At 32.8% G+C, this 24,362-nt stretch overlaps 1 protein-coding gene across 1 annotated transcript in view; it reads right to left on the bottom strand.

The window, feature by feature from the left end:
* Nucleotides 1-19,505: 19,505 nt before the first annotated feature.
* The window catches only part of LOC125065304 (muscarinic acetylcholine receptor M2), a 47,914-nt gene continuing 43,057 nt past the window's right edge, over nt 19,506-24,362 (bottom strand). Inside the window, exons 5-6 of the mRNA XM_047672837.1 lie at nt 21,874-22,057; nt 19,506-21,727 (exon numbers count right to left, since the gene is read on the bottom strand). Of these exons, the coding sequence (XP_047528793.1) occupies nt 19,641-21,727; nt 21,874-22,057 (2,271 nt within the window). The 3' untranslated portion in view covers nt 19,506-19,640. The remainder of the gene's footprint in view (nt 21,728-21,873; nt 22,058-24,362) is intronic.

Raw genomic sequence — 24,362 nt, 5'->3', positions numbered from 1 at the left:
CTTAATTTGTGTTCATAATTCATCTCGGGCTCGGCGGTGAAGAAAAACATCGTGAGAAAACCTGCATGTGTCTAATTTCAACGAAATTCTGCCACATGTGTATTCCACCAATCCGAATTGGAGCAGCGTGGTGGAATATGCTCCAAACCATCTCCTCGAGGGAGAAGAGGCCTTAGCCTAGCAGTGGGAAATCTACAGGGTGCTTATATATTATATCTTATATGGCTACAATATATACGGGCAGTGGTGACCACTAACTATCCAGGTGGAACAAAAAATTACGATACAAATTGAAAATAAGAAAAACTAGAATGATCATAACAATTACAAAATACTGTCACATAAATTTCCTTCCAATGTTTTACATGAAATATTACGCCCAAAATCAACATATAAACTCTAGCAATTTGATATCGAATTTATTTAATATAACGCGCAATATTTTTAAACTGACGCCACCGACTAGCGGTCTCCGACGCTGACGTACCTCACGTCGATCCGAGCGAGTCCGCTCACTGGTAAGAGATATTAAAAATAAACTATTTTTCTGTATTATTATTATTATTATGTGGAGTGCATTGTTGGTCGAGAGGCTAGTGAAGCTGAGTTCTAAGCTCCATTGGGCCGGGCCAATAAAAAGTTATTGGTTTTATCGGTAGATATATCCAGTATTCTTAGCGGGTTCAAGTCTAAGTTGACTGTGTTTACAGTCTCGTTCCTTGGAGATTGTATTAAATCACTGGTCCTGTGCTTAAATTATTTTCGGTTGTACCAGCCGTGCTATTAGAAATAGATACGAGCTTGTACATTGTTATGCAATTCATTAGTTTCCTTTGAGAAAGGCCGCTGTGACCGTATACGTCAGGAGGACATCATTAGTTCAGAATTAATAAACGTCTTTGTACTATACTATATATACTTACGCATAAACTGCATCAAAGTTCATGATTATTTCGAATACATTTAATAAGTAAGCAAACTTTTTATTGTATAAACTAATTTTTCAATAAACCAATCAAATCAAAAAAATGAACGGTATACAAATACACTTAAGGATATGATGTACGCTGTTATAAAGTTAACGAACCATACTAAAGGTTTCAATTTAAATTTGTATAAAAACTTTGAATACTTGGTTAAAATGTTTATTTAAAAGCGTCTTGAACATTGACGCAGTTTATGATTCCGTCAGTGTAGTTTTGCTTAGTTTTGAACGTTATAATACATTTTTGAATGAACCTTATATTCCTTCTTAGAATATGACTTAAACTCAAAATTTCTTTCATTTAATATAAATATTCAATGTCCTTTATTCAACGTTGTCTGGAAGAGATTGCTCTCTTAGCGATAAGATCGCCTTTGGTACGATTCCATTTAGTTTCTTGTTTATTTTATTAATTTTTCGTAGATAATAGAATTAGATAATTTCGTGCATTGTACTATTTCGTTCATTGGTTTGTTCACTTTACAAGTAGTAAAAATGTAAAATTAAAGTAACAGCCCAGGTCCCACTGCTGGGCTAAGGCCTCCTCGCATTTCGAGGAGAAGTTGGATGGTGGATATACTTTCACCGCCAAGCATGAAAAGGAAAATTATCGGTGCTCTTTTGAGTTCGAACTCGTTATCTTCGGTCAAGATTAACTAGTTCTTTCTACTGGGCTATTTGAGCTGTATAAAAATGTAATTTATGGTAAGGTAATAATTTAACAGGCTTCAGAAATAAAAAGAATAATAAGCAGATGCAATCAAGCGAATCTTTAAGCAATTCTAACAGAAAATCGTATGTAAAGATACGGTCACATAGTGCGATCTGCGAAGTCTCTTTATTGTAATTATCTCGCTCGGTTGCACACGTGTGTCCGTAGCTTTACAGATTAATCGAGGATTCTTCCACTTCGTTAAATCACACAGGTGTGTTTGATATCTAAATGTTATTAGTAAAATTAAATATTTAAACATCTGATGTTGATCGAAGTCTCTTTATCGACTTGAAATGATGTAAAGTTTTAGAGCTGAACTAGAGTATTTAACCGGGGATTTAAACGTAATCCCTGCAAGTAACAATCTTTTTCATAAATTTTATCTACATAAGAAAATTGGTAATTCAGATGGTATGTCTCTCATGTCCGTAACAACATCGTAAGGAAACCTGCATGTATGTGGGTGCAATTCACGCTAATTTGGTGCCAACCTTGGCCATTTGACTTGGCACAGCAACACATTTATAGGTTGTTTTAATATTGGTACGAAGAAAATAACATCATTGATAATAATTGAGGTTAATGTGGTATTGGAGAATATTTCTTAAATGACAGAAGGTTCTATATACATTTAAGTGATAAATTCAACAGAAAAAAGAGTGGATCGCCTTTCGCGTACAAATAAAACAGTATAACGATATATTCAAACAGGTTTCGATACACGAACATATTTCACCTAAAGTAGACTAATGCTGGTTTAATATAGAATCGATTTGTTGAGACTGTAGTACTATAGTCGTTACCATAGAGTATAACCTATAAAAGAAATGGCATGTTTTTTTTCGACTATAAATAAATTGAGCCACGAACGTTCTAGAAACGGATTTAAAGAAATTAAGATGCGGACTGTTGCGTTTTAATACATACTTGATTTTTTTGTTGTATAATATAGGCAGGCAGACGGAAAAAACCGCTCTTAGATAATCGCGCTTTGAGAAATATTAACCATTACATCGCCAATTCGCGACCAAATTTTTGCCTTATTAAGATAAAGTAAAATAACTACCTGTAAATGCCCACTGCTGGGCTAAAGCCTCCTCCACTTTTCAAGGATGGTTTAACTTAAAAATAAAAACGATTACATCTATCTGTATAATATTATATAATTAATATTAAATTAAAAACAATAAGCCGCCTGGAAAAACGTAAGAAGGTTTTATTATAATTATAATACGCGCGAAACCATTACCCAGGCCGAAAAACGGTTGAACGAATTGATATGTTTTTTTTGTGTGTATTTTAGTCTCTGGACGGATTAACTTGTTCTTGTTAGGATTGCGATCAGGATGTTAATGAAATTCGTATTTTACCCGAATGAAATCAGGACGGGCATCTAATTTAGATTTAAAACCAATGAATTTGAACTTGTTGTCCAATTGAAATACCTATATTCGGTTTTGTGTCTGAATTATGCATCAGTCACAAAATTGCACGTCAATAATATTGTTATATTTCCTTTTTTTTATGATATAGGGGGCAAACGAGCATGAGGCTCACCTGATGGAAAGTGATTACCACCGCCCATGGACATCTGCAACACCAGGGGGGTTACAGGTGCGTTGCCGGCCTTTAAGAAATAAGTACGCTCTTTTCTTGAAGATTCCCAAGTCGTAACGGTTCGGAAAAACCGCCGGCGAAAGCTGGTTCCACGGAGTGGTTGTGCGAGGCAGAAAATGCCTTAAAAATCGCGCTGTTGTGGATTTACGGACATCTAAGTGGTGCGGGTGAAATTAATATTCGAATCATCGGTTAAGTTACGTTTCCAATTTATTTGGCAAACTAGATTAAAATTATCTTTTAAATATGAGTAAACAAAATATAAACACAAGTACACTTATGTTAATATTCGTAGTATTAATGTCTTAAGCCATTTCTCTTAGTAACTGCTCTGTGTCGGAAAGGTGCTTAAAGCCCCATTCAAATAGATTTTCGGTTTCATTTATGGGACATGCGATGACTTGGTTTGAATTTATGCGTAATGCTTACAATACAATCGTACATTTTCAATTTAAATTACAAATGAAAATCTATTTGAAACGTTGTTTTTAATTTAAGTTAGTATTATACAATTATAATATAGTCGTATTATTTCACAAACACAAACAGACTCACACACACACACACACACACACACTTATGTTCATATATATTATGTACGTACATATAAAGCTGTCAATATAATTGTTAGATTTTTATTTTATTAATATGTTAAGCATCTTATTTATGTCGGCTTATAAATTAAGTTATAACAAAAAAAAAAATACATTTCAATAAAGCTTTTACAAATTAATGCTAAAAAATATTGTACAAAAAAAAGCATTTTAAGTGTTTGCACTACATGCTTATATAACCAAATAAAATCAACGGCTTGCTTTTTCAAAGCGATTCCTGAATTAGAGCCCTAAACCCAAAATTGTCGTCATAAAAAACTTAGCGTCCTGGTATTTGACATTATAGTATAGTTAATCTATAAGTTAACCTCCTTACAATAACCATTTTTACTGTCAAGCAAAGTTTGAAATTATTTTTTGGTTAAAAAAAAAAATACCTGAATAGCACCGCAATAGTTATTATATTTGAAAATAGAATGTTTTTATTAATTTAAAAGGTCTAATTTGTTAGTTGTACATTAGCATACTTTCATTTGTCAAGGTTTAAGTTATATCTGTGTAATTAAGAACAATAATATTATCACAGGTGCATATGCAAATTATGTGGGGACTATTCATCGCACTCAAAGGCGGCACGTTTTCGCCACTCCGACAAAGACACGAGTAGACTTACGTCCTATAGCAACTATGTAGTAGTTAATAATTGACTGCCCCGTTGGTCTCAGGTCCCGAGGTTCTGGGTTTAAAACCAGCTTATGCCAAGTTATTGGGTTAGAACGCGTCCAGTGGTTAGAACGCGAAATTGTGAGGCGCTTTGGTGATAGTAACCGTAATGGTATTGGCAAGGAAGGTATAATATTTTCTGTCCAGATCGCCCAGTGGTTAGAACGCGTGCATCTTAACCGATGATTTCGGGTTCAAACCCAGGCAGGCACCACTGAAATTTCATGTGCTTAATTTGTGTTTATAATTCATCTCGTGCTCGGCGGTGAAGGAAAACATCGTGAGGAAACCTGCTTGTGTCTAATTTCAACGAAATTCTGCCACATGTGTATTCCGCCAACCCGCATTGGAGCAGCGTGGTGGAATATGCTCCAAACCTTCTCCTCAAAGGGAGAGGAGGCCTTTAGCCCAGCAGTGGGAAAATTTACAAGCTGATAATGCAGTATTTGCTTATGTACTTGTACACTCCCTGGTCACCCTTGGGATAAACTGCCATGACCGAAATCAATCTGAACTACATCATCACTGGTTAATAGCTTATTAATACTAGTTTTCTTAGCCTATGAAAACGTTCAATATATATATATATATATATATATATATATATATATATATATATTTAATAATTCATGCTACTTTTACAGATTAATAGATTGTAGCGTATTAAGTATTTTGAGGGTATAGTGTTACCACCCTCAAAATTATTATTATTATTAAAAATATTAGCTAACTAGCTTATAATATTTATAAATATGTTGTTGACGCGGTCTATCAAATTAGCCAAGGTTAATATCGTAACTCAATTAAAATCATCTTATATTCTTAGTTAGTTTAGAAAGCTGAAATTTTTAACATCGTTTTAATACAACATTTACTGTAATATTTTTGGAAATTTCAATTTAGAAGGAGGGAACTATTGGGAACATTACATGAAAGTCTTTTTTCTTTGCAGGAACATGAATATTTGAATCCTAATTTTAGCAATACGCAGTTGCTACAGAGGGGCAGCCAAAGTCAAAGTCAAAGTCAAAAATCTTTATTCAATATAGAAGTGTTTGCACTTGCTTATTGATTGTCAAAAATCTACCACCGGTTCGGAATTTAGTACCTCGGACCTGAGAAGAACCGGCGAAAGAAACTCAGCGGGATATATTTTTTTTATTAGCTTCGGTTTATATTTTGTACCGATATACCTAAGCTTCTATAATACTTGGTACGTTATATTACTTGGTAGTAGGGCTTTTTGTAAATCAAGTTAGGTATCACTATATCACTCATCTCATATATTTTAACAGCAATAGTTACTACTGTTGTGTTCCGTTTTAAAAGGTGAGTGAGCTATTGTAACTACAGGCCCAAGGGATTAATTAGTGGGGCCCAATTAGTGGTATTGTAGGGAATTGTTAATATTTCTTACAGCGCCTCAGTCTATGAGCAGTGACCGCTAACCATCAGGTAAACATTTTGCCCGTTCGTTTACCTACTTAAAATATCATAATTTTAATAGCTCGTCCTTCTCCCTAAAATAAAAATCATAGTATGTATTTTAAGATAAAGAGGGCGAAGACTTAGTAAATAGATTTCAAAACTGTTACAGTCAAATTATATAGGTTGTAGAAAATAAATAATAATAAAAATCTTCGTCTTCTTTATTAATAAGCTCTCCGCATGACATTGTATCGATTCTCTTTTTTGATTTTATGATACGTTTATAGATTTAATGTGTTTGCCTTCAATAGACCACTATAAAAAAGTCAATCTATCTGGATCAATTCTCTATAAAAGTAAATCGCTCGTAAACTCAGATTATTACCTAGACTATACGAAGCGTTCTAAAATTAAAAAACTTCCACGTCAGACTCTCATCTTTGTAAGATAAGTCGAGACCATAAATCGGCTTCGTCAAAAGATATTTGCAATTTAATAACGTTATTATCATAATCGATGTCCAGTAGCTGTGAAGGTAAACGTGTATACAAAGTGTACACGGGAGAAAAACTAATTTTCCAATAGCCTATATAATTTCTCATTTGCGTTTCTTTGATGCATATCATGAGGTCGATATGGTCCAGTACAAGATTAATCAAATATTTTGGATACAAACCCGTTTAGGAGAGGTAGTGCCTATGATCCTCGGTCGTGAAGAAAAACATTGTGAGGAAACCTGCACGAGTCGGCTGTGAATGTATCACGTGTGTATCTCAACTTGCAATCGACCAGCACGGCGGGATGGAATAAACTTCAGATTTTCTCATAAATGATTAAGGATGCCTTAGCCCAACAGTGGGACTGGCTATATATACTAATGCTTTCTTAATATAAGTGACAGCCTTTTAATGTCCCATCGCTGGGCTAAGGCCATTTGTCCATTTGACGATTGGAGGTTTGACGATTATTTAACCACGCTGATCGATCCGCAAGGTATTTACTGAATGAATGAACTTAATTTTACGTATATTAAAAATATTTTCCACTGTATTGGGTAAAATGTCTTTGTTTGAAAAGACTGGTTTTGTAAAGTTCTAGATTCTGCTATGAACAAGCTGTATATCGTCGGCATAATTATAGCGAGAATGCTCCCTCAAACGTTTCTTTTTTTCTGTAGCCTTAAAACACAGATTCAAACCGGATTAATGTGTCATTTTAAAAACCATAATAGCGTCAACAAAACATTTTTTTTATTTTATTTTATTTTATTTGTGTTACTACTTTTATCATTGAATGTTGTCTATAATTTAAAAAAAAATCATAATCCAATTCTTAATTTGAAATTCCGATCAAACCCTCTCGATAGAGCTTTTTACTAGTTTTAATACAGACTACCAATAAAGTCAAAATAATCTATATTCGTGTAGGTTTTTCCAGGAACTTTCGAATAGGTATTTTGTTGGATTAATTCGAATGCGCTTTGTGGTGTGGAAAATAAAGTTTACAGAGAATCAGTAGTGCATATATTTCTGAATAATAAATCAACGATTAAAATTTATTTTATTCGCTTAGTTTATTTAGTTATTTTTTAATATTAAATGATTATATATAGTAACATAAGTTGATTGGAAAGATTGCCGTATTTTTATAAAGTAAAAGAACTGCCACAGCTAGGCAGAACATTTTTAAGAAGGTCGGTTGGTGGATACACGTGTGGCTATTTGCCATGCTACATAAGCAAGTATCCTCACAATGGTTTACTTTATCGTTAAACATGATGAATAATTAATTATAAGCAGATGAAAATTCACCTCAATGCTGCTGCCTGCAATCAAGAAGATGTTTGATACTCAATCACGCTAAGAGCTGAATGAATCTAAGTGAAATTTTGCACAGAGCTAAATTATAGTTTGCACATAGGTAGCCCTTATTCCGGAAAAATGTACCTAACAGCTGTAACACCCTCACACGTGGTTTAAGCCGTGGGCAGAAACTGAATGTAACATGTATATATGTCGTGTAATGTTTTAGCTTGGTTTGGTATAGTTCAAAGAAAGTTCATCGACATAAACAATCTAAACTGAAAACACGAAAATACCTATCCGGGTCGACCTACAAAGCCTAACTCCGTCACACGTAACAAGCACGACATGCACCTGGATTATACGGAGCACGTACCACTTTGTTCTATGAAAATATTTTCAAAGTTTTATCATGTTTTTTTGTTGACCGTACTCGATATTGTGAATGCGGCGATAACGAGACATATATCCATCACGCTCGTTTTAATCAACCGTGCAGTTTTTCATCTCCGACATTTATTTTCATGCAGTACGAATATGAAAAAGATAGGGCTTAGTGATGGATTCGTGAATATTGAGGCTAATTTTAATATCACTGCTTTTAGCAGAGATTTAATATACATGTAAATTATTTAATATAGGAAGGCAGACAAGCAAATGGGAAATTTGATGTTAAGTGGTTACCACTGACGATAGACAATTAGCCACCGAGGTTGAGAGCTGAAATGTTATCTCCCTTGTGCCTGTATTTACTTACTGGTTTAGTCACCCTTCAAACTGAGATATAACCATACTAAGAATTTCTGTTTGGCGGTAGGCTATAAGATGAGTAGATGATACCAGTTTTCTTATTTTTCTTGATGGAAATCTTACGTGTTTACCTAACCTCCCAGAGTATGTTAGACTCATCAGTGTCCAGGTGCCTGCTACACTCTAGCCCACCGGAATACTCCCAAAAATACCAGCGGTACCTACTCAATAGGGTTTAATGGGATCGCTTTCGCATGATATCGTGACGCTCCAAAGAGTGGGTAGGTAATGGGTGGGTAATGGGTAGTTACTGAACTACCCAGACGGGCATAAACGCAGCTCTACCACATAGTTATAAAAGTATCTAAAACTAGAATTTGTAAATTATACTTGTTGTCATGTTCTTATCGTCTTAGATACAAGTGTATCTTGATATATCAGTCTTAGATACATTTATAATGGATACTCTTAACTGTTGTAATATGTAAATAAGTATCTATGTATCGTTTATATTCATCAAATCAAATTCTAATTAATTTTTAATTTTCCTACTTTATGATCATATTTATTTATATAGTCAAAATTAACACAAGGTTTAATTTTCGACACCCGACTGCAATAAAGTAAAATAACAGCCTCTACATTTTCTAGAGTCGAGATGGCCCAGTGGTTAGAACGCGTGCATCTTAACCGATGATTTCAGGTTCAAACCCAGGCAGGCACCGCTGAAATTTCATGTGCTTAATTTGTGTTTATAATTCATCTCGTGCTCGGCGGTGAAGAAAAACATGGTGAGGAAACCTGCATTTGTCTAATTTCAACGAAATTCTGCCACATGTGTATTCCGCCAACTCGCATTGGAGCAGCGTGGTGGAATATGCTCTAAACCTTCTCCTCAAAGGAGAGGAGGCCTTTATCCCAGCAGTGGGACATTTACGGGCTGCTAATGCTAATGCTAAAAACATTTTCTATTGCTGGGTTCAATGCCTTCTCTTCCCCTGAGGAGATGTTTTGGAGCTAATTCCACCACTTACTCCATACTTGCGATAGAATTTTATTAAAATTATAAACACAAATCAAGTATATGAAAATTCAATGGAAGTCGCCTGGGTTTGAGCCCGAAATCATTGGTTATGACGCACGCGTCCTAATCACAAGAGCACCTCAGCTGAAATTTGAGTAACTTTTATGTTACGCAAGAGTGTAAATTGAATTAAGATGTTCTTTCAAGTTTTTACACGAAGCGCTTCCAAGTAATAGTGAGCAGATGGACCGAAAAATAAAAGTGGAAATACTGGGAATTAGTTTTTTTTCTAATATATATACAGAACGGAAGGTTATTGGATATCAATATAACGAAATAGTTTAAATCTCATTTCGAGAAATAAATGCATGCATTAAAATAAAAATATACTTTATTCAAATAGGCTTTATACTTTATTCAAGCACTCTTCTCAAGATTATAAAACGATTGTATGAAATTTACAATTATTACATTACAATTATATGAATATAGTTTTACATTGTGAATAAACGTGATATTGTTGTTGTCTATGTTAATTGGGACACTGTTGTTAGTATTTCTACCTTGTAGAGAACTGAAAATGTGGAAATTTCGAATGAATATTATGAAATCGCAGTCTGAAAAAACACAAGAATCAATCAAGTTTCTGGCTTTTCGGTAGCTTAACGAATGTATGTAGCGTATCTAGACACGCGGTAGCGTGTCAGCCAAGTTCAAGTAACAGAACTGGCGAGCAGTACCGTGTGTATATATAATATAATTATCCTTACTTTATTTAATATTTTATTAATCACCAAGTATTAATGATGTTATTGCGAGCTTATTAAGAACTTCTAGTGCATTAAGAGCTTACCTAGCTTAAGGAATAAGAATAGTAGTTCAGAGATGTAATGGCACCAATATCTTGTAGACGTATTCTGTAAGAAGAAACTCGAAATTCGCCGCAGAACAAGAGAAAGAGAGTGAAATGTCAGAATGTGACATGCGTCATTGATTTAAAAAATAAGTAAAATTTTATAGGATACACGAATCTAAATGGAATGTAACTGTGAATTGGCTGTCAAAATTTCACGAGTGAGATACGAAGTGAATTCTAACATAACGAATATGTTACGTTTTTTTTCATTGTCGTGTTATAATAGTACTAGAGTCCAACGCCGATAATTGAACGTGGAGTGGCGCGCCTTTTAGACTGACGCAAGACGCTTTGCTATGCCGTCATGGTCACTCTACTCCGTCATACTCTCTACTCCCTTGTGTGTGCGTGGCGCGCATACTGTATACTGTCTTGTTACCAATTATAATAACAATAAAAAACATTTATCTTTTGACGAAAACCCATTTTTTTATTTACTTGACTTCTCATATAGTTATTAAAAAAAAATAAAGAAACAACCTACTGTCCTCTGCAGAGCAAAGGCCTCTTCCCCTTTTGAGTAGGAAGTGAGTTGAAGCTCACCTCACCATGTTACTCCAATGAGACTTGGTGCATACATATCCGCCTCGTCCAAGTTTCCTCAAGAGCTTTTCCTCCACCGTCGAGTATGACATCAGTTATAAACACATATTAAACATCTGAAATTAGTAGTGCTTAACCCAAGTTTGAATTTGAGATCATCGGTTAAGATATACGTCTTGGAACCACTTTTATTCCAATTGGTTTTATATAAATAAATGTTTTTTTTTCTCATAGTAATAACTATCAATTTAGATGCTTCATCAGTCGTGAATTTATTTCATTATTATAAATTCTTAGTTATTTTCATATATAACAAATAACTCGTTCTCTCAAAATCTCTTTAGAATATTCATATAATATCCTGTGAAATCGGGTACAATATTATCATATAATAAAGCCAGTATCTATGTAGATTCTACATTAGAAAATAAATTAACTGTAGTATACAATAGCTACACCTCGTATTGTCCCTCTTGACAACAAACACGATCGGAAAATGGTCCATGTTATAAGAAACAAGCGAGTTTTCTTATATCAAGTTTTGGTACTATCAAATAGGTCATCTGACGGTATGTAACCATCACCCATAGAAATTGGCATTGTAGGACATATTAACTATCTTTTAAGTTGTCAAAACGTCACCAATTAAAATATTATGTCCCTCGTGCCTGCATTTACTGCTGTTACTACAGTTAATGTTGGGCAGTAGAATATGCGATAAGTGAAAAGTACCTTCTCAGTCGGACTTGCAAAAAGCGCTTACAGTCAGTCAATTTTACTGGGAGTATATCAGTATTTTTAACAATATTTATGTAAAGATAACAATATACAAGTTAATATATATTTTGTTGATAGATGGAAAGAAAATTTACTTTAATTTGACTGCCTCTTTGGTCTAGTGTCTTGATGTAAGGATGTAAGACAGATCCCGAGTTTCTGGGCTCAAACACCAGGTCAGACCGATGATAAGTTATTGGGTATTTCTGTGTAATTCTTGTAATTCTCGGTAATTCTCATCAACAGCCCGAAGTCAAGTAATGTCTGAACAACCGTGTATCGGAAAACATGTAAAGCTGTTTGTCCTACGCCCGAACTCTTCTTTGGATTTAGATTATGAGAATGAGGGAATAACGAGTTTATTTTTCCGCCCACACTTGTGTGTAATATGTCTGGAATTGTTGGCTGGTTTGCCTTTAGATCGGCCGCCGTAGATGAAATCTGTCAGGACAACTTTTATCATCATCATATACTTCCAATTTGAACTTTGATTTGATTGATTTGAAATTTGGCAGCTAGGTTCCTTATAGGGTGTAGACATCTGCTAAAAATTTATCCGGATTTAACGAAATTCCTAAGGGATAAAACGAGCGTTGGAAATTTGTGTATTATAAATTTCGCGAGCGTAAATCCGCAGGTTTAGCTAGTTTGATATAAATTGAAACATATTAATTTAATCAACTCAATCCTCAACAAAGACTACGTCTGTTGCGAAGAACGCTCTTCAGTTTAATTTGCCTCATTGCACGAAATATTACAGAAAATTTATATTTATAGTGTCTAATAAATAATATATAATTATCTTTTAGATATAATTTAAGATATTTTTAAAGTAACAAGAAAATTTTGTTATTAATGTGAACTGTACATAATAAAAAATAGTTTGAAATTTGACTGATGTTTTATTAAACATGAATATTTTTTCATAATATGTTAATATTATGTTAAGCCAGTGTAATCACATGCACAAGGGACATACCAACTTAGTTCCCAAGGTTGGTGGCGCATAGGTGATGTTATATGGGAATGGTTAATATTTCTTACAGAGCCTTTGTCTATGGGCGGTGGTGACCACTTACCATCAGGTGGCCCATATGCTCGTCCGCCAACCAATGCCATACAAAATAAAAAAAATATTGAGGTAGAGATTTATGTATGAATGGGATATCGATGGAATTATCAGTTAACTAGTAGTGGCTGGTCAGCAGTTTATCAAATTGTCTCAATCAGCCGCATAGCCACACTATTTACCAAGCTGACAAAAATCGTAAGCAACTGCCATTTTCGTAATCGTTGAGTAGAACACAGGCAATTGACTAAGCATTTTCAAACGATTCATCCGTCGCAGGATAGCTGTGCACTCGTCTAAAGTTGAAATCTTAATACATTGGTATACAATTTTAGTCTCCTGTGGCTTATTCGATTTACTATTTACACAGTGCGGACTACATTACTTACCTTCAGGCAAACCTTCCTACTACCAAGTATCAATACCTAAAAAAAAAACTCGTACCAACTAAAGTATAATAAATATTTATGTCATTCTATAACCCCTATTTATATAAAACTAGCTGTTTTTGTTTGAATTTCGTAATTTACACATCTATATTTTTAGCCAAGCAATTCTCGTAATGCCCATGTCTAAGGGCGGTAATTACCACTTACCATCAGGTGGCCCATTTGCCTATCAAAATTATAAAAAAATAAAATAATAACTTAGTTGCGTTTATATGTATTAAACACTATATATTCGATTATGTATAACATGTTTTATTCATCAAAGCTAATTTGATCATTCGGATTGGAGTGTGCATTATAAGTAGTATTGTTGCAAAATAGTAACTACTGAGTTACAGTAACATTTTACATTTCTTCTCAGTAGAATCTACATTCCGAACTATTGGTAGATTTACCTAAAATAGTTTTGTAAAATTATGATTCAAAAGTGCTTGTAAAAGCCCAAGTCGTTTTCAATGGAAGGATGGGTTTCTTCCATTAGAATAGAAAGGTAAGAACCACTTCGATCTTAAATTGACATGACATCATTGGTCGAAATTTTAGTAATAGATACGTAAAAAATATGTTTTGAATAACGGCAAATTTGTCATCGGAACCTTTAAAGTAAAATTGGTTAAGTAGAATTCAGTGTGATAAAATATCAATCAAGGTTCGTTTAGTACGAATATGTTAATCTGAATATTTGTCTATATTAACTCGTCCTGCCATTGAAATAAATACCCTGCCATACAATACCTCAATGACTCACAATGAAAGTTACTGAACATTGAAATCGGGGCTTCAATATATAATTATTTTAATCACAACGCTTATGACTTGTACGTCACTACTAGGCTGTTCTTTCGACTCAATTGTTGTTCTGTCATGACAGCTAGACGATATACTGAATATAAGTTATGGACAGACATCCGTACCCAACGTTTATAATATGATGATATTAATATGAACCCTCGTTTACGGAATGAAAACGTTGTAATAAAACGGTAATGTATTCGTGTAGCGAGTTATTATTTTTCATGTAAATTTAAAGCTAGATTTTTGGTTTCTTTATGCGGGTTACAGTAGAGTGAATAGGCAGATATCTTCCCGCGTTATACCCTTCTCTCTCTTTTTCTTTGTTTCTTTCTGTTGTATACGGTTTTATATAATACTAGCTGTGCCCACGACTTCGTGCGCTTTGTTTGAATTTAAGTTATTTGGATATTGTAGCGTGATTTTATTTTATTCTATATATAATTCTAAAATAAAAGTAGAAGTCTGCCAGTGAAAGTCCCGTCAAAATCGATTCAGCCGTTTCAGAGATTAGCCGGAACAAACAGACAGACAGACAAAATTATAAAAAATGTTATTTTGGTATATGTACCGTGTATAAATACATATGCATTTAGTAAAAATGGATTCTTTTAATATTACAAACAGACACTCCAATTTTATTATATGTATATATAATATATTATTAAAAAAAATATTTTTAGTTAAAATTTTGTCACTGTCGTTGAATTATTCTTAAATCTTTATAATTTACTTTATCGTATCTGTTATATTATACATAATAAAAGCGAAACCAACTTCATAGCAACCGGGCGTCCCAAGACGACGCTCGTTTGTTTTGTTCTTGTTTTAATTCCCATGGGATTTTTAGTTAAAATTTTGCCACTTTTATTCTCAAACTTGGTAATTTATTTCATAGTGTCAGTTAGTACATAACACATAGCGAAAACAACTTCTTTTCAATATGGCGTCCCACAACACCTGTCGTGTTTATTGTAATAACCTAGCGTTATATCTGAATGTTATTTACCTTATCAGTTTAAATATATGGTTTAAAAAAGTGCTTCTCAATCGTGAATGTAATATTCTTAATCGATGACTATATAATATGTAGGTATATGTAGGTAGATATAGGTATAGGTATCTTTAGCTCGGTTAATAAAGCGGTTGACTGTAGTGTAACTTTTCGTCACGGTAGCATGCGAAAGCGATCACGTGGCGCTCGCCGAAGAGACGAAGAGGGTACCGCTGGTTTTTTATTGGGTATTCCAGTGTACCTGGGCGCACTCAGTGTCCAGGTACATTCGTTAATTTATTGTACTCTATTCGAGTACTATTGTGATGTCGTATTAAAAGATTGTATTATGTTACGTGTAAGTTATCAATGGTTGTTAATATAAATTCTACAGGAAATACATTTGCCATCAATGACATAAATATGTATGATGAAAAAAAAAAATTATTAATCCTGTATAAAAACTTTTCGAAACCCTGCTAAATAGATTTTTTTTCTTTTTTTTTTTAAACCAGGAGACCCATTTGCGCATCCAACTACCTATTTTATATATACGTATAAAAACATATCACTTAAATAACGAACGGTGAAGAGTATCTTATTTTTATTTATCCCCGATTACTTCGGCTTAAATACTTACACGTATTCTTTATTGGATTAAAGGAAATGTTGTGGAAACAATTCGAATTCACATATGTATAAGATAAGTAACAAGAGAATAAGTAAAAATACTGTAATTGCTATAATATATTTTATTATTTTACTCTACAATCAAATAAATACACAAAATAATACAATATCTTATAAACGTTTATCGTGATGCTTCTCACTATAAAATATAAAACAATCAACATAATTATAATAAATTTAGAACCATGTTTAAATATCGAACACATAGAATAATAACAAAAAGAAACGTCTTTTATTAAAATACTAACTATTATTCAAGACCTTCTGATTAGAGTTTAAGTAAGTTTTTTATTAAAAAAAAAACTGTCAAATTATTTTTAGAACATGTTCTTTTTTTAAATATATATTTTTTTTTAATTTAATTCAAATTAAGTATGAAGTACGTGCAATTAAATAAGCAATGACTTAAATAATATAACGTATTTTTTTGTGATTTTAAAATAATTGTTATAGACCTATAACTTATTATGAATAAAAAAAGTATCTACATTAATATAAATTTGATTATTTAAAAAAAGAAAAACTCTGTTGTTCTGTCAGTTTTTTTTTTTTAATAACTGCAAAGTAATAATTATGACGAAGAAATAAAGATATTCAACGGAACGAATATTTAAGCGAGCTTCCTGTGGTTAAGAAGTAATTATATCCTGGAGATTTTGCTATTTGAATAATGTATATCGTAGAGTAAAGTGATTAAACACTCCATATTAATGTACACTGACTAAGATAAGTGCTGGTTCATTCGCCCAGTGATTCAGAATTGTGATTCAATGCTGTCATAATATTTTTTAGAATGTAAGTATTTTTTAAATAAAAATGCAAGTATATAAATATTGATGCAAGTTTTATTGGAAGTTATGATTAATTAACTAATTTTACCTACTTTTTTTAAATATAGAATAACTTTCGATTAAATAAAAATGCATGCAATTATGTTTTTATTTTTTAAATCGTAACAAATATAAAAATGATAAATAGAAACAAATTACATTGAATTAGATAAACAGACCATGGTAACGGATAAGAGTTAGTATTTTTTATAAAAAACCTTCTTAATCGTACGAATTATGATTATTGCCTTGAACGACAACATTTTATTATTTATATATTCAAGTAAAATTTAAATTAAACTTTAGTAAAATTATTTACAATATTCATTCTATAATCGACAATACTAAGGCGTCAAAATGTCGCAACTGTTAGTGCAAGACGTCGTAAGTACAAGTCGTGTTCTTTACAGGAGAGCATAGAACCGATTATTTACTTAGGTCATATTAATATAAATATAACTTATTTTTAAAATATTCACGTACACAAGAAAGTAAAAATTACACGACTTTCGGTGGTTTGAAGTTGGAACATTATTTGCACATACGACCTTTTGCATTGACAGTAGTGATATAAGCATTTTAATTTAAACAAGAAATTTTAATATCATTAGAAATATCTACAAGGAAAATTTGTTTTATTGTTACATTCACATATAATGTATTCTTAATTTAAATTATATCTTAAATATTAAATACGCTCATTACCTATTAAATCAGGAATAGACTCTGGATAAACAAATTTGACACTGGATGCTGGACTAGATCGTAAAACATTAAAACCGACTTACGGTGATATGCTATTTTGATGTCTATATCCTTGAAATATTATTATTATTTAAGTCAATGTTGAATAACATCACTATATGACATATCACGATTGAGTTCTACGTTGAGTATTGAGTTCTTAAAAATTAACTACATATTTAAGCATTCTAGAAATGATTCGAAGTGTACATACTTTTCTGGAAAGACAAAATCAATATTCAAAGGAAAACGAATGTAAAATGTCATATATCGATGTATTTTGATACACCATATTGACGCTTATTTTGTTAAAAAAGTTATGACTATTATATTTAAAATCGCGTGTGTACTCACAATTTAAACATGCATTCATCGTCGACTACATTTTTATCGAACAGAAAAGTTTATATTGATAATCAATTATTAATAATAAAGATCTTTAAAAAGAATTAAATATCACACTCAATATTTATAAAACATAAAGGCGTTTCCATTCTATGTACTTTAAAGGTTTAACTTTAAAACAAAATCAGTAAAGTATCGTTTAAGAGACATGTATTATTACCATTGAAACGAAACAAGACAGTTGGTGTATGTGAGTTTTAATTAGTTTCAGTTTACGTCTTTCTGACATATTTTGTATAAATCAATTTGAAACCTACCTTACATACATATAATATAACAAATGATTAAACGTCTAATTCTAATGCTTTTATATTTGTACTCGCTATATTACATATACTATAAAATGTTTACTGAATCTATCGTTATGTCACTTTTGTCTTTCATTTTTTGTAACAACTTATTATCTATTGAACAATGGATTATAATACTGTGTTTTAAAGACTAAAATTGCTGGACTTGATGAGAATGCTTTAATATTTTTAAAATCTCGTTTTAAGTATAATCCTGCTCCTATATTTAATGAATCGTTAGTATCAGTCACCGATGGTTTTCGAGTAATGAAGCGTTAATGTCGTTCCTAAATGTTGCGTTAATGTTTTTTTTTTAAATAAAGTAACAGGACATAAGGAACACACATCAATGTTATTGTTTTATGAGATATATTTGACAACAATCAAAATTTAGCAAGATACCGTCGTCATTCATCTTAATAATTATTTCGAATAAATTATAATTTAAAAAAAGATCAAATGTAAGAAATGAAAATGCTTGGAACGACGTGTGACCATATTATTATTAAAGCATTCTCCCCAATTTATAATATTACGTTTATAACAATTTTAGTTAGGTAACGCATCTACAAAATTTTCATATTTACACAAAATTACTTAAGATAAGTGAATCTTTCTTAGGCCTTAGTCGAACATATATTAACAGTTTAACTACATAATTTAATTGAGTATTAAAAAAAAAAATCTTAATATTAAGAAGAAATTTATTTGGCTAACGAAATACCTTATTTATTAAATTATTTTAAATAGTCAACTATATTAAGTATAACTAATTAAAAGTTTGATGTAATTGACTAAGAACGCTAAAAATCTTCAGCTGGGCTCGTGGCTTAAAATTTTTAAGCGTTTTCATTTGTTTTAATAATGTGACAATGAATAGATTTTAGTTGAATACTTATATAATTATTTATATTGTGTCGATAATATTTACAATCGTATGTAATTTGGAAGCGCAACAAGTCCAAACACTCCCTTGATATACTATCCAGTTGATATATTTTCAATAACGTCAATAGTAAATTTAATTATAAACTAATTTATTTTTTAATGTTCTTAAAATTTCAGATACAAAAATCTGATTTATTGTCACAATATAACCTGTCTATCTTATTAATTTACAATCGGATACTAAGTATCAAGACTATTTACGACAACATCATTGACGTTAATTAGAAATATAAAGAGACCTTTAATATTGAAAAACATATTTACAACATCTAACACTTATTGTCAGTTCTGAACATTATAGATGAAATGCTTAATATTACGCAACAAGTACACTACAAGTTTATTTACACATCATTATTAAAAAGGCCAACCTTAAAAAAGCTGGGAAAATTCTTTACATGATAATAAACACATATCTTAAACTGTATTTTCTATACATTGAAAGCACTTTATTCTATTCATAGATTAGTATTGTCTTATTATAATCAGCGATCTATTTGATATAATTTCTACATAAATTGTGCGCGTAATGTTTTCAATTATAACGCTATACAACAGCGTCAAATTACGCATTTTTATATCCAACATACATGGACTAGGTAATATGAAAATCGCCCCGGAGAAGTCTCGTGAAAGTCTTCTTGAATTGTTGGTTAGCCAATGCGTAGCAGAAAGGGTTTATAGGGCTGTTGGCGTAGCATAAGAAATACGAGAACATATACAAGTGTTGATTAATACATGGAGGATCTGTACAAAAACCTTCAACTAAAGCTAAGACGTGATATGGGGTCCAACAAACAACGAACGCGCCTAATATAAAGGAAATCGTCCGAAATGCTTTCCTTGCTCGATTTTCTGATTTAGACTTTTGCCGACCGATACTAGGAAATAATCCATCCCGCTTTGAACGTTTAACTTTTAATTTCTTTCCTATATTCTTAACAAAGTCTTTTCTCGAATCTCCTCGGCCCACCCCACTTACGGCTGAACTAGAAATATCACTATTTTCAATTGCTGGCGTATCATTTAACTTTATTTTTGATGTTTTACTTTCGGATGGTTTTAAAGATTGGCCATCATTATTATTGGAAGACGAAGATACAAGGGTTATAATAGGTTTCGAACGCTCTCCAGTAGTCAAACTTACCTCGGTGTTAACTTTTATAGGTGGTGGAGGAGATAAATTTGTTTTGGGTTGTGTTACTTGAGCTTCAGCTGTTGCTCGTATGAGAGCAGCCTGTAATAAGGAAGTATTTGTTATATTACCCGAATTGAATGTAGGAGGAGATGATGGTTCTGTAGCTGTTGGAAATGTGATTGAAGATGGAGGACTTTCGTTTGTAGGTGAAGGAACAATGACTGAACTTTCATCCATGTACCTTAAGTCAGCACCATCCAGACCTAATAGCACATCAGAATAAGTACCATCACATTTTATTGATTTAAAGTTTTTAGCTCTGGATGATTCCGATTGAGACGGTGGACTATCGGACACGGATGGACTACCCCTAAATTCTGATGGTGGAGGGATGATTCTTTGAGCGATTGTAGTTGATACTTCTCTTTCAGACGGTGTAGCTATCCCCGACGATGAAGGGGACATAAAGCTTACGGAAGATAGAGGAACACTTACTGCTGGTGTTTGTCCATTACTTTGCGTGGTATCGGGATTTTCTGTATCGAGAAGGCTTTTCTCTGATATTTGCGAAAGCGATGACTTCGGTTTTTCAGTTTCATTTTTCATAAGGGGCGATTGCTTAATATCAGGTTTAATAAGCATGTTACCATTTAAACGCATATTATTAAGCAATTGTAATGCACCTGTTTGCATGACTAAGTTGGCAACAGAAGGTCGCTTCTTCACGTTGGATTGAGTTGTACTTTCATCATCGGAATCAAATGCTGGACTGCTGGATCTTTCTGCTTCTACTTGATCTTCTTTTTTATCTCCATCAGATTCAACAGTTGTAGATGTTCCAGTTGCAGTAGCGCTACTTTTATGTGCTGAAGATTTTTGACTTGAATTGGAATCAGTCGAACCACCTAAATTGAGAAGCGGAGCTTGTAGAGATCCTTTTGATGTAGAATCTTTTCGAATCGTTTCTGAAACTTTGATTTGATCTTCGCTTGATATTGTAGCTTTAGATAGAGCTGCCATCCCAGCAGCCCTTCCTGCCATACCAGTCATTACACCAGCGCTTAAAGCCACCATTGATTGCATCTTTCTCTGTTTTGCTTCACTTTTTTTCTGCATATCATACGCTGTTTTAAAAATACCAGCGTACAATACGATTAATACAAATAGTGTTGTCCAATAATATCCTATAATTAAAGCAGTATTAAAAATGGGATCTTTCAAAAATTGCACAGCACACTCGCCTTCTTGCAGGTCTCTATAACCGACAAAGTGTTCCCATCCAAAAATAGTTGTGAAAAATAGTAATGCTGGTATTATCCAAGTTACCGTGACCATCCATATTACTCGATTTTTTGTCCGCCACGCTCTGTATCTGGCAGCTATTTTAACACTACAAAATCGATCTACAGTTATTAGCAGAACGGTGTATTGCGAGACTAAACATACTGTATAATCAACGGATAGCCAAAGGTCACATAATAAAGGTCCTAAATGCCAGTACCCTTTCAAGACATAATCTGTGTAAAAGGGGAGCGATAATGTACCTGAAACCAACCAAACATAATAAGAAAGAAAGTTGAGAGTGCCATTAAGTCTATAATGATCCATATATCTAAAAATATTATAACTATAAATTGAACTCGATAGGTATATAATAAAAGGTAAATAATTAATAAAAGTTTTTTCTTACCTATAAGTAGATCAGTGGCAGCAAGTGATGCTATAAAATAGTTACTCGGCTGGCGTATAGTTCTGTCTACCAGAAAGGCGAGGAGTACTAGCACATTGCCACTCACAGTTAGCAGGATGACCAACACCAGGCAGGTTGCTATGATCACAGCCAACCAGAGTGGAAATGGTGGTAAGACGGGTTGCTAGAAAAAAAGTTAGAAAATATGAATTATAATTTCAATACAATATATAATTGTTAATTAGACATAACTACTCCAGTTATCTTAATAATAATAATATAGATTCAATAGAAGTGCACGTTTCACTCTAGGTGCATAATAAAAGTTACATTGTTTTATAAACTTCTTTATCTAGAAGATATAAAGAGCTCTATATTATTTTTATTTCATAAATCATAATCCTTATCTTGGAAAATATAAGCGATAATGATCCTTAAGAACTTGGACAGAAAGATTAAAATGGATAATTAGTAAAATATTTTATAATAGGAATCTCTAGTTCAAGTACTTTCTATTATGTTTCAATTTGCCATTCATATCATATCAAGAGGAGTATTGTTTCGAGACCACTAGGAATTGTACATTGAGTGGATAAGCCTACACTGTACACATAAAAGAGGTAAAGCTTGCAATCTGTGTATACAGTTCAGTTTAATATTATATTTTATTAACTTCTGCCATTTAATTTGAAAAAAGATTCGCTCTACAATAGTTCAGTAGAGTTGATTACTACTACTCATTTTATTAATTAAGTTTACTATTGTGTTTATGTATTGTTAAATAATGCTCTACATATCATTGAAGCTGAATTAGTACGGTAATCTGCATGACGCGCATGAAAATCAGCCACATGTATCTATGTTAAATTTACTGACTACAGATTTAAAGTTTATTCAGCGAAAATCTAGAAAATTAAGAAGTTATGTCCTTTGTACCTTTAGTTAGACCGACTCACTCACTCTTTAAACCGATATACTAATACTAATATGGTACCAGAGGATCAAGCATAAAGCTCTACCATCGAGTATAACATAACCATACTACAACTGTGTCTTTGAGTATTATTTGGTAGCGCTTTGTGCAAGCCGGACATAAGTACCACCCACTCATCACATATATAATCTATCACCACATTGTAATATTTACTATTGTTGTGAGCGTGGTTGGTGACATCTATATTTATGGGTGGCGGTGACCACTTACCACCTTTACCGGTCCTATTCAATTAAAAAATCTGAATTCCTAAAAACAGCTCTACAATTGACGACTAATAAGCTTTTAATAGTCTACTATTATTGTAAACATCAATGCAAATTAAACGATTTACAACTGATTACTGCTAGGCGCTACAAACAATAAACAAGCTTCTGTGTTTATTGTAGCTCGTAAAAGGTTATTTAATTGTTAAAACTGTAAAGCACGCAATGCGATTATTTAGAATTTTGAGTATTTATAAGAGTTTGAGAGTAACAATATTAAATATAATCTGAGTATTCATATCGTAAAATAATCTATACTATACACCAAATATAGAGCCAGTAAACAAACTAATCATATATTTACATATTCCAGACGATTTGGTAATAGCTTATCCTTAACAAACAGTTCTTGATTATTAATATTTATTTATAATACATACAATTCTACTTCTAAAGTACCGATATCAACATCGCTGATATTCAAAATCAATTTTTATGAAAACAACAGATTATATAAATCTCGATTTATGATGACTTTTCAAATTGACGTCAAATTTGTTTGTTTATCATTTTGTCCCGCAATTGGAGTCTGATATAAGCGCGTACATCTAGAAAAGCGATGCGCAAAGTTTGCTTGCGTAGGTTTAATTACACGGTTAAGCCTGAATGTAACATTGTACATTGATTAATCGCGCACGCTCGCGCAAACGTCGGCATTGACGCTTTTGAAAACAATTTGTATAATTAATTTATTACATATTTTCAATGTACATCGATAGCGCAATGGCTTACGGGCCGCCTAGCGTTGTTAAAAGTCGCAGGAGCGATCCTGACCTTGGGTTATTGTCGTCTCGACTCCTAACACAAGTGATAAGCTTAAAGGGAGGGGTAAATAGGAATATTAGTAATTCCACGATTAATTGAATATTGCCACTAGTCTTTATTTTAAACATAATTTTGTTAATTGACTAACAATAATTTCGCGCTGGATTTATATTGGATATGCTGGGTTTGAGAATAATTTACATTAACAGCCTGTAAATTTCCAACTGCTGGGCTAAGGCCTCCTCTCCCTTTGAGGAGAAGGTTTTGGAGCATATTCCACCACGTTGCTCCAATGCAGGTTGGTGAAATACACATGTGGCAGAATTTCGTTAAAATTAGACATGTGCAGGTTTCCTCACGATGTTTTGCTTCACCGCGGAGCACGAGATGAATTATAAACACAAATTAAGCACATGAAAATTCAGTGGTGCTTGCCTGGGTTTAAGCCCGAAATCATCGGTTAA

Source organism: Vanessa atalanta, chromosome 7, assembly GCF_905147765.1.
Source record: "Vanessa atalanta chromosome 7, ilVanAtal1.2, whole genome shotgun sequence".
Taxonomy (NCBI): Eukaryota; Metazoa; Arthropoda; class Insecta; order Lepidoptera; family Nymphalidae; genus Vanessa; species Vanessa atalanta.
The sequence above is the reverse complement of the archived record's forward strand: the minus strand, read 5'-3'. Positions and strand labels throughout refer to the sequence as shown.